Source organism: Podarcis pityusensis (assembly GCF_964106645.2).
Source record: "Podarcis pityusensis genome assembly, chromosome: 1".
NCBI classification, from domain to species: Eukaryota; Metazoa; Chordata; class Lepidosauria; order Squamata; family Lacertidae; genus Podarcis; species Podarcis pityusensis.
Genome location: NC_138028.1, coordinates 79,641,561 through 79,654,240, shown reverse-complemented (window position 1 = coordinate 79,654,240; position 12,680 = coordinate 79,641,561). Strand labels below are relative to the sequence as shown.

The window sequence follows — 12,680 nt, the reverse complement described above, 5'->3', positions numbered from 1 at the left end:
AACCTGATTACTTAGTCGGAATTCAGGACATTCAGCAGTGACAGGCCATTCCCTGCCCCCTGGTGTTGGACCTACTGATTTGGGATATACTTCCTGCTTTAAGGTAAGAAGAGGCCTCCGTTTCTCATTAGTGAGCTCCTCTCCTCAGCACCCCGGCCCATCTTCTAGTCCTTGTGTTTGAGTTGAAAAAACATCTTGTCTCTTGTTCTTCTGCCCTCTGTTCAACTACATGGCATAACATTGGAACAGGGGAGCATCATAAGTCACCAGTGCCTCATTCACTGTGTTGCCATTCTTTGCTAATTCAAGATGCAGAAATTGATGACTACATGCAGCAAAGAGAGCCATCATGAGTTATAGATGAACAATATTCTACTACTTGCTTTTCTTATTGCTAAAGTGATAGCACATCCTAGTTCTGCAGATGTTCCAGATCCATATGAAGTTAAGAAGAATTTCCCCACTCTCACATTTTCCTCTGATAAGAATGTTGGAAGCAAAAGAACTGTCTCCATAACTGCTTTTTTTCCTCCCTAAAAGGCATCTTTTCAAACACAACGTATATAATTCTCTGAAAAATCTTAGCCTTTTACTTCTTTTCTGATATCTTCTACATCATTTTATGAGGAAGTCAGAATGATTTATCAAACAATTCCTAAATAATAATATTTGTTTAGAGGAACCATTTCCTGCAAAACATCCCAGATTTTACTGTGTACATGCTACTGTCATGCAGCAGGAAAGCTGTTCATTTAAGAGTCTATAAACTTAACATTCATTTGCAAATGTGATTTTTATCAGTCTTTTTCCATCTGCAGCAAAGGATTTGGGAGTGTATAGGCCCAAATGTGGGGAGACTTCTTGAATTCAAGACAGAAGTGAAGGCTCTTATCCCTGCCTTTCTAATGGCTAACTACACATGTGCCAGATGACAGAGTAATCAGCTTTGTAATCAGTTTTTCTTTTGTTTTACTGATGCTGCGTTCACAAGAGTCCTTTTGTTCTGAGGCCTTTCTACTTCATATATTCTTGGCAAATATGTTTTGCCTTTCCCTAAAGAGTTTTTTGCATTTTTTCCCTACTTTCTTCAGTTAGCGGGACAGTTGTCTGCAGCTTTCTTCTTTCGTTTCTTGCTCAGGTGGGCAAAACTACCTAAGCTGCCTCCCTCCCAATAATGGCTGCTTGGTTCATGGCATGGGGGGAGGGCTTTAAAACTCCTTTCAATATGGCAAGGAAGCTCCTTTTGCAGCCAGCAACAGCCTATCTTTTCTTCCTTGGAGAGGCCACCATCAACAAGACATATGGGGCCTGTGAAACTTCAGAAAGAGCAACATACCGGAACAGCTCCTATTTGTGAATCTCCTTCTGGGAGGAGGTTCTAGATGCCTCACAACTAAGCACAGCCTCTGTGAAGGTGGCAACAAACAGGTATACTTAAAGCAAAATGTTGTATTGTTCTACTGGTCTGTATTCACAAAGCCAACCATATACTGTGAGCAGTAAGATGGCAGGGCCACTTAACAACTGAGGAGGCTTGACTTAGAGCCTGAGGATTTCTTCGCTGACAAAATGCCAAGGCAGTTTGGACATTTGAACTTTCTGGGAAATTTTTAAATGGCAAGATACTTGTCTTGAATTCCTGATTTCTCTTTGAAAATCTTTACCACTTGTACCTCTTTCAAAACGGCTGGCCGTTCTTGGTTATGGTGGTCAAATGTCTCCTTAAAGGTCCCATGCTTCTTTTTTATCCCTGTTGATTTTCAGAAGAAAATAATCATAGGAAACTAGCTGAGTCACTCATTTTTGCTTCTCTGAACATATCAGAAAAAATTAAGGACTTCAGATTGGTTTTAAGTTTGATTATTTTAACAATCTTTGGCATAGCTAAGATCAAATTATTGATTTAAATACTTAGGTTTGATTCAAAAGGTTCTAAAGCTGTCTTGCAGTGGAGTCCATCCTAGGCACACCATATAAGCATCAGTGCGTAGACTGTTTTAATTGTCCTGACAGTAAAATAATTCTGTGAAATATGAACAATAGCACTGACGTTCAATACAGCTCTCAAAGGCAGCTCTTTGTAAATAGATACAATTCTTTGTCATTGAATTCAAGTTTGGTTGAATAAATCTCGCCTTTCAACAGCACATTGTCTGTAAGGCAGGAAACTTTCCACTGTTACTGCTTCTTAGTGGCTTCCTTATTGATTGCATGCTTTGTAGGAGATGGAGAAGAGTAGCTTCTGCTCTGCCTCCACAATCAGCTTGTCAAATACATGGAGAGAGATGTAGGGGACTATTATCCTGAATTTAGTAAAGTATTTTCATCATGTTGTATTAGAGTGGTACTCAAGTCAGTCCAGAACAATCTTGAAAAATGAAGAAGGAAAGTTAATGACAAGGTACAGTCCATCACAGAACAGAATAACCTGAAGTCTCCAATATGGATCAAGTAAACAACTGGGATTTTTAAGGATCTCATCTTGAGTACACTTTGGCCAGGTGTTGCTGTTGATTATTTATTAAATTTATATACACCCTTCATCTGAAGATCACAGAGCAGCTCACAACATAAAAATACAAAATGAGAATGCAAAATACAGAATAAAACAAAAATAAACCAGTAACATCCCTGCCACAAACACATTTAAAAGGACATGTTAATCAGCCCAAGGCCTGGTTAAAGTTCATATAGAGAGAGTCTGATTTGCCCTCTACACTGAAAAAAGTTGTTGGAATGAGATGCAATAGCCAAACTTTCAACAGAAGGCAGCACTCTCCCCCCCCCCCCCCCAGTTCTCTGTAAATTTAAATCTTTTCCCAATAGTAGAGCAGGAAATTGAAAGCCCAATCACTCATATTGTTGCTCTTCAGTACCTTTCTTTTTTCAGGCAGACAATGTTGACATGGTCATCGCCACCCCTTCAATCTTAAATAGCCTTTTAGTTCCTTTTCACTATCATGCTGCTCTTCATCTCTTCCCCCAGTTCTGCCATGCACTTACCTATGGCTACCATGATTAAATTTCACTTTGCAGTTTGTCATGCTATGTTTTGAAAAACATGGAAAACTGGATTGGGAAGATGGGAGGAAAGTATTCGTGCATTCCCTCTGGATTATATAAATAATGCACTGTTAGGGTTATTTTCAAAGAATAATGTCAAGAGGATATGGAATCAAAGCAATTTGATGTCAATGTTGGGTGTGTTAGTCCTAGATAGCTAGCTGATGGAAGCAGGTATACGAGTGGTGGAGTTTTGGTTGGTCTTATCTCTTGGAAGTATCCATTGGGGTTCCTAACAAGTTTTGTGGAGAAAGGTTCGGACCATAGAAGTTTCCCTACCTTATTCAGGCCTAAGATCACACATGGTTTACGATCCTTGATATTAAAAGCATGAAGTGAACTGAAGACAAATCAGGATGATAAGATGAAACCTAACAACAGTGGGAGTACAAAAAGTCCTATTATTATTATTATTATTATTATTTATTAATTAATTAAATTTGTATACCACCCTATACCCGCAGGTCTCAGGGCAGTTCACAATATAAAAACATGTGCTAAATAGGAACACAGGGCATCACCACATTTGAATTGAGACCCATTTCTTTTTGTGGTAAGATACTTTATTCAGCTATTTGAAAAATAGTCAAATTACAGTTTGTTAGAGGCTGCAGAGACCTGGGAGCTCTTTGCCCCTCTGCTGCATTGCACACCAAGACTAGATGTGAGTGGTATGGACTTGTCCTGAATAGTATTTCGTTTTTTAAGAGTAAATGGGTGGGTTTTCTCCCATATGGGTTCTACCTGATCACACTATTCTTGGTTTCCCCCCCTCTTGCCTACAGTGGCTTACTCATCTCAGACTTTTTGGAGTTATCTCCTTTGCAATCTTCAGACCAGTCTAGTTTGTTGCCCCGACATTGCTTACAACACATTGTAGTTTGGAATCTAGGGGCTGACTGGTAGAGAGCCAATCTGTAGATGACAATCTTGCTTTACAGTATTCTTGTGCAAGGTGGGACCTCTTGAAGCACTTTTTAGTGCCTTCCAGCTCTATGTCATAGCTGACTGCAAGCACATAGGTAAGGGCCTTATAGTAAGACAGACTACTGAACCGGCTAATTTGGTGTTGCCTCATTTGCCTAGCAGAAAGATATCATGTAGAGGTTTTTCTCAGCGATAATATATGAGATCTTTCATCTGGAGATACCAGGGGTTGAATCTGGGTCCTTATATGTGCAAAGCATGGCTTAGTGATAGAACATGTGGCATATTTCTTTTCCACTCTCTAGAAATGGACATGAAAATGCACTGTTAATCTAGGGTAGAAAAATCTCCCAATTGTTATCTGGAATACCAACTAGATTTGTATCATTTGCACCTGCAGTCCTTCTTATTGAGATATGAGATAGCTATGGGAGACCCTGTTTCTCAATTTTCAGTGGATATTCTCAAAATTTTGAAAACATATGTTCTATCCTTCCAGTGCTATCTGGATGCTGATACACTGCAGTGTCCTTGCTCCATTTCCCTGGTTGAAAACTTGTTCACCACTGTCCTATGAAAACTAGCTTTTCCTGAAAAATTGTCAATCCAGTCTGTTTTATTTGTGATTGTTCTTCCATAGTAAATTGTAATCACTTTGGAAATCCTGTATTGGTAGGCAGTATTTTAAGAGGCAGTTGAGAGTTGCAAGATTTTGAAAAGATTGCTGAATTCCTTTTTTGCAGACTGTGTTCATGGCTATATAGATATTTTGAAACACCTAATATATATGTTGAAGCCATTTCCTAATGCCCTGTGTGACCAAGAAACTGAACACAACAAAAGCCATATGTCATTGTCGGTTCATCAGCTTCCACGAACTTCTGTGGAACAAAGCAAATACTTTGCAGTCTGGAACAGCTGAGAGGTCAAAAAAACCTCTGTCTCTCATGCTTGATTCTGGGATCACCAGGGACACAGGGTCCACCCAACCTCACTGGCATTGCTTTGTGTATGTTTTCACTTTCCTCCATATAAATGAATGGTGTTCATTCCAACAGAGAAAATATATAGTATTGCCAGCAACCCTGACTGGCTGACCTAGCCATCATCAACAGAGACTTCAGCTTAGGGTAGGAAAAACAGAACAGTGCTCCTTCCCATCCTGCTGAAGGTGGTTCCAGTGTAGAGAAAGAAGGGAGCAATACACTTCTGGTGTATTGCCACCAATATCTGGATTTAAGAGGAGGGAAGACAGCACTGTAGAGAACTGCCACTTCTCTGTGTTAAACACAGCTGCAGAGTTGGGGCTGTGAAAATAAATTGTCCCACTCCACTCTTCCAGGACTGGAGGAAATACTTAGTTTGGAGAAACAGAGGACAGGCCAGATTTGGAAAATCATGCCCTGTCTGAAGCAGTTGTTTGCAGGAGGGAAATGTCCACACACACCCATTGGGCAACATTTTAATGCTAGTAAATAGAATAAGGGCAATAAGGATTAACTTTTCTTGCTATAGCAGTGGCTCTTGTTTAAAAGTTTCCTTGTGTAGATTTTTCCAGGAAGTGTGTGTTTTAAGGCAACAAATAGGGGATGTGACTTTTTATTTCCCACTGTAGAAACAGATAACTTAGTCATGCCTCTTGAAGAATTTTGCTGGAGCTTGTTTTGTTAGAGCTTGTCACTTCAAAGTTCATTTGCTCTGTCATGTTACTGAACAATAAAGTTCTGCTTTGTAAATAAGGGGAAACTGCACACTAGATTATTTGCTTGTCAACTGTTAAGCCACACAAAATTGCTATATATTTTTTTCAACCTTCAGTGGTAGAAATTAGAAGGGCAGTTGTTAAATTAAACTGTATCTTCCTTTTTTTTTTTAATTGCTGAAGAACAAAGCTATTATACAGTATTGTGTGTAATATGGTCTTGTTATCAGAGAAGTGCCTATTCTGTTTTTGTTTTGGAAATACCATTTTGAATGTACACCTATGCACTAATGCTGTTTTATTATTGCAGAAAGTTCTATAAGAAGTTGGGTCAGCAAGCGTGGCTGGTTGCTGCTATCACAGCTACAGAGTTCCTTATTGTGGTAAAATATGATCCCTACACCCTGACGTTATCACTTCCTTTCTACATTACTCAGTGCTGGATTCTTGGAGTCACACTTGTGCTTATTTGGACAGTGTGGCGTTTCTTTATTCGGTAAGCAAGGGTTGACTGGACTAGGTGAACTCATGGTCTGATCCACCAGGCGTCTATCGACAGTTCTAGTCTGGGCATACCCTGGAACTGGCTCACTGCATGCATTTTCTCCCTTTCTCCATTGCTGCAGGCTAATTCCTGCTCCTGCCACTTTGCTTAAAGCCACTGGGCCAGAATCAACTAAACAGTTGAGATAGTGGAAGCCAGTGCCCCCACTCTTCTCTCCCTACGCATCTCTACCAAAAAGGCGGGGGGGGGGCACGTATATGTCAGGAGAGTCCCCCAGAACAATGTACAGGGGAGAAGACTGGAGATTTTGTTCTGTCTGGCAGACAGAAATGCATGTGCTGATGGAATGGTTATAATTGTGCAACACTGAATTCCACCCTTCAGCTCTAAATCTGGGGGAGAAAATGGGAGCAGCTGCTTGCACAATGGAGAAACTGAATTGATAGTGGCAACTTGCTCCTTGTCTTTTAGTAGCTGGACAGTTGGAATTGATGGAGTTTATAAAGAAGTGGGGGGGGGGCAAATTTGTGTGTGGGGTGGGAAGGATATTCTCCAAATCCTGAGTATTTACACGGCTACTGTAGTTGCTGTAGAATTATCAGTTTAGAACTAGGAAATGCTTAATGTTTAGCTATAGCCAAACTCTGAGTTTGGTCATATAATTGCCTCATTCAGGGAAATGAAAAGAAGCAACAAAAGGACTGAGCTTTTTCTAAATTTATGGTGTTTCTCATTTTTCCCCTCTGATATTTTTCTAAAATGTATTTGTTTTATTTCTAGAAATATCACCTTACGGTATAAAGAGATAAGGCGGCAAAAACAAGAACATAAATATGGGAAGGACAATTGTTTAAGCAATGGTGATGGACATCCTGCACTGGCAGATGAGCACAGTGGGAATAAACTCAGAGAGAAAGAACTTTGAACTTGAGTAATGAATTAAGGACTGAGAGAGTTATTTTTCTTGCAAGTTTAACCCTCCCTAGTTTTGTAAGTTTTGATGTTTTCTCATGAATGAGAATCCTTTTGGAAAAGGTGCCACCTAATCTCTCTTGAGGAAGGTGTTTACAACTAATGCTAGAAGCAATGCTTCCCCCAAAAGGGGAACTCCGCCTAAGTGTGTTATAAATGTCTGTCATCTTACAAAATGGAGGATTAAACAGGTGCAAAGGGAATCTTAGTAGCCTCAGTTCTGGAAAACCATGGCTGTTTGTGGGGCGTCAGGAACACATTCTATGGAATAAATATGTGCACTGTGAAAAACAGTTTGGTATTTTCCGCTGCAACTACCTTGGACTGTGGTACTAATATGTCCTCCTCATCCATTCATTTCCATTCAACTATTAATACAATATCAACAAAACAAATGGAGAGATGCAATTGAAGCTCGAGAACAAACTGCATAACTTTGCACATTATATTATTGCAAACAGCTCTTGGGGGTCCTGGATCTAGTTGCCTATGTCTCAAAGCAAAGGTGCATTACCTTGAAACAGCCTGCTAGTTTTATACTGCATCCTCTTGATACCAAATACCTCTTCAGTTCATATTTATCCTGGTCTTAGGCCAGAAAGTTTAACTTTCCTGTCTGTTAGCTAAATAGAGCAAGTGAAGGCTATAATGAACGTGAAAAATATTTAATCCACCAAAGCCGTGTGTTCTTTGCCTTATTTTTCTACCACTGAGCTGGTTTCTGCTCTTGCCTTGAGTCTTAGGACTGCCCCCCCCCCCAATTGCACATGGCAGAGCATGTCATATGATCATCCAGAACTGTCTTGTTACTTCTAGAGTTTAAGCTGCACTAGATAAGGTGGAGTTATATCGAGGCAACTGCAGTGTGCACAGTCAGCCACTATATGCTAAAAGGCTACTGCTCATGAGAGCATCCAGTCCAAGAACTCTGGCTGTCTTATTTGTCATTTGCCTCCTAAAACTCCATTGAACAAATGGGAGTTTATGTTACAAATATATTCTCTACAATTAGAGTTGTCATAGGAACGGGTTTCACATTCCTAAAACAGTTGTGTGAATTTTCTCCTTAAATGTAACACTAAATTAATATTAACAAAATAACACTGTCTTAAATCTGTTGAAACTTCTGGAAATTTGCTTTGAAGTGAATATAAGTTAAAATGTTAGCCCTCCCCTCCCTCCCCTCTCTCTCTCTCTCCCCTCCCCTCCCCCAATAAAATGTCAAAAATGCTGCGGGTTAAAGCACAATGCACAGACCTTGGCTTCATTTCATGTCAATACTTGAATGGGAAAACAAGTCTGCCTTTGCCTTGTTTCTACAATGACACTAATGTTCTCTTCTTAAACAATAGACACTTTCAGCAGGGCAAAATTTAAAAAAATATTTCCATATAAATGAATCTTAGAAAACTCAGCAAATGAAGTAATTTTTTTAGCATATAAAATGACTGAAGGAACTCTGTTTCATGATGATCAGAATGAGGAAGATCATATGAAGCTTATTTCTTGATTTGTGCGAGATTTACTGCTGTTAAGTCACTGAATGGGTGATGTTTATAATTAGGATTTTTCAGCTGTTCAGTAATAAGAAATACTATGGCTATAACTAGGCATTAACAGACATCTTAAAAGAGCAGATGCTGAGTTGAGCTGGTACATAAAAACAAGCCTCTCCCCACATGGAAGCAGTAGGTTTTTGAAGTTGTTCAGGTTAATTTTGTACCTGTTTTGTGAACTGACTAGAGGTAGTACCAGTGTACCTGTGCTAATGTGGCCCTAGTTTTTCAAGGCTTGCATAGGCATATAGTCCATGTCTGTTTTTGTACTAGTAAACTCTGCCCCCTTGTAATTTTGTATTGTAGTGTCCTCCATGTATTCTGGTGGTAACAAGTGCAATGGGGAGAACGTGAAAGGAATTTTAACTTTGTTTTGTTTTTTGAGGAACCAATTGTGTAAAATTTGAGGTATAAGGGGGGGGGGGAGAATTGAAGTTGACCTCCTCTTAAAACATTACTTTTGTACTGATCTTTATGTTCATTGAAATATTGAGTCTTACAGTTATAGTCTGGATAACTGAACAGATGTAATAAAAGGTTGTTTGCTGGTGTGTCCTGAATTACAAATTTTGTTTTGGAGGGGAGTGGGTTCTCATTGACTACATAGCTGTGATCTTCTAAGAGTGGTGGAAAAGCCTAACTCATTGAAGAGTTATTAATGTGGCTACACTAAAAGTAGATAATTAGGAACATTCTCTTAACTTGCCCAAGGTTTAAATAGGCACACCTAGGTCCTGTTGGTTTTAAGGGAACATGGATCTGTATTGCACCAAATTATTCAGGAATATCTTGAATTTCCTGTGGAAGTAAAACAAAATGGTTACAGGTCAAATCACATTTCTTGTTCATAAAGCTGGGGGGCCAATAGACAAGGAAAAGCTGATTCATGTAGACTTTCCATTAAGCACGAAAAGAGCTTTCAGATGTTTCTTCAGGCTACATTTGTCACACTTGCAAGATAGTTAGCCTAGAGATATGGCTGTAGTGCTAACATTACACAAGAGGCTCACTGCCAGTTCTCTCCTTGCTGGAATATCAGTTTCATCATCTGTGAGGTTGAGAAAACCAGTTATTGACCCCTTCTTCTGAGTTTCTGAAATCTGACCTCTGGCTGTGGAAGTGTAGTGATGCTTTCTCCCAGTATTCTGTCTTCCAGAATTAAGGGTTCACCAGGAGCTTGTGTTGCAATGCCATAATGTAAAATAGGTGTCAAGGAGTACAGAATGAACTGCAGCTGTCTTGTTACTAATATTACCTACCATATATTTTAATTTAGACACTTGCATAAGCAAAGGTGTATGAGTGCCATCTGTCTATAGCTATAATCCTTATAGCTGCTTTTGCATCAGTACAGAGGTACTGAGCACATGGCCAGGTTCTGGTAAATATGGGTTTTGCTTGAAATGTAAAATGGATTAAATTCCCTATTACATTTTTTAAATGTATATCATACCTTATGCGTTATTTGCTTATTGGAACTGACTTTAATTTTAGGCCATGTCCAATAATGCATAGGAGAAAATAAATATAAAAGCTATTGTTTCTATTACTCTAGGCTTTAGGTATAGGAAACTCTGGACTGTGTGGCACAGTAAACACTGTCTAATTAGCATGTGATAGCTGTGTTTGTACAAAACATAAAATATTCTGGTGTAGACTAGAGTCAAATTAAGTATGGAAGGAGAGGGAGGTCGGTCTAGGAGGAAAATAGTATGGTAGTGGGGACTACAATTGATAGGAATTACAGATAAAGATAAACCAAAGAAACCTCACCTTAAATAGAACCTGTTCTGGACCATCCTTTGATTTGTAAGCCTTTATCAGACACTGCCTACATATTTCTAACTCTTTCTGAGAGCAGAAAAATCTCAGGAGCCCAAATTCCAAGATGCTTCATTTCCTATGTGACTATAAATCCAACACTCATACTGAAAGATGCTGATAACAGCCCTTGCTGCCTTGGCACTATTTCTGGTTAATTTGAGCTCAGAAATACGAAAGTGATGCTTAGTGTGAAAAGGTAAATGAGCTGTCTTTCAGAGTCTGTCTGAAAAGTGTTAAAAAGAACTTAGCACTTGTCTGAAGCCTATGCTGTTAAAAAAAAATGCAGAGAGAAAACAGCTTCCATTTATGGTGCAGTGCTTCTGGGTGCCAGCCTGACATCTTTGCAAAGGAAGTGTTGTTTTCTAAAGACAGAATTGTAGTGTTGAAAGGGATGATGAGGGTCATCTAGTCGAGCTACTGCAATCCAGGAATCTTTTGCCCAATACGGGGCTCGAATTTGAAAACATTTATGAGCTGCAGTGAGCTAATGAACAGTTATTAGTGCTGGCTTCAATACGAAGACCTAGGTTCCAGTCGTTTAGAAAAAGTGGGGGTCAAGGAAGCAGCAAAAGTAGATAGGTTCTCCCCACCCCCGGCCGCCACATCTTTGCCCAAAGCCCCTGTATATCTCAGATCTGGCTCAAAAACAAAATCACGCAAGAAGGCATCAGTTGCCACAGGCATTTTGATCTATTTGAGCACATCATTGTTTCCAGTAAGGATGTTCTGAACTGAAGGCTGTATATACATATTACAACATTAAAGCATATTGAAAGCATATTTCCCTCGAAGAATTCTGGGCACTGTAGTTTATCCCTCACAGAGTTACATTCACAGCAACCCTTTTATCTGAAACATTATAATCCACTTTTTCCAAAAATATTGCAAGTCAGTTTACAACATATAAAATTCAATAAAGTCAATCTTCTGTATATATCTAAAGCATAATTAAAAACCTCAGTAGGTACAGTATACAGTTAGGGAATTCCACATAGCCTGCTTGTGCTGGGTTCTGTTTCACAGTCACACAGGGCGTTAGAAACTGGCTTCTATTTATATAATAAGGTGATTCAGAAGTCTATATAGCAACAAATGCAGTGTGCTAAAAGGAATTCAGCCATCTTCTAAAAATCCACATTATTTCCAAGGTGGTGTACACTTTGCTATTTTATTTAATTTGTCTTATCGCCTTTCATCCATTAATTTAAGGGTTGCTCAAAACATAAAGAGACAAGATTTTTAAAAATGCATAATAAAAACAATAACAAAAAACCCCCACCTCACAAACTGATACCCCCTCTCCCATAAACACATTTAAAAGAATATAGGATATTAATCAGCCTGGTTAAGAGGAATGTTTTTGCCAGACACCTAAAAGTGTATAATGAAGGTGCCAGCCAAAGCTCCCTGGATAAAACGTTCCACAAATGGGGAGCCACTGCAAAAAAAGGCCCATTCGCATGTTGCCACACATTGGACCTCTCGTGGAGGAGACATACAAAGAAGGGCCTCAGATGATGATCCCAGGTTCCAGGTAGGCTCATATGGGGAGAAGCAGTCCTTGAGGTATTGAAGCCCTAAGCCGTTTAAGGCTTTATTGCTCAAAACCAGCACTTTGACTTGGGCCTGAAAACTAAAATGGCAGCCAGTGTAGTCAGGCCAGGATCAGTGCTAAAACCATTTTGCCTCAGTGAGCAACCTAGCCACCAAATTCTGTACCAGTTGAACTTTCTAAATTATCTTCAGAGGCAGGCAGAGGGGAGACAGGCAGTAGTTTAATGGGAACAAGCAGTAGAAATGGGCAAATGCTCTCATAAGAGCCAGGTTTTAGTTGCTCCTAAAAAAGATCAAACCTCTCCATTCTTAAGGAAATCAGCCCTGAGTGCTCACTTGAAGAACAGATCGTGAAGCTGAGGCTCCAATACTTTGGCCACCTCATGAGAAGAGAAGACTCCCTGGAAAAGACCCTGATGTTTGGAAAGATGGAGGCCACAAGGAGAAGGGGACGACAGAGGATGAGATGGTTGGACAGTGTTCTTGAAGCTACAAACATGAGTTTGACCAAACTGCGGGAGGCAGTGGAAGACAGGAGTGCCTGGCATGCTCTGGTCCATGGGGTCACGAAGAGTCG

At 39.7% G+C, this 12,680-nt stretch overlaps 1 protein-coding gene across 1 annotated transcript in view; it reads left to right on the top strand.

The window, feature by feature from the left end:
* The window catches only part of PTDSS2 (phosphatidylserine synthase 2), a 38,575-nt gene extending 29,299 nt beyond the window's left edge, over positions 1–9,276 (top strand). Inside the window, exons 11-12 of the mRNA XM_081012996.1 lie at positions 6,003–6,188; positions 6,978–9,276. Coding sequence (XP_080869122.1) covers positions 6,003–6,188; positions 6,978–7,122 — 331 coding nt within the window. The 3' untranslated portion in view covers positions 7,123–9,276. The remainder of the gene's footprint in view (positions 1–6,002; positions 6,189–6,977) is intronic.
* Positions 9,277–12,680: the final 3,404 nt, after the last annotated feature.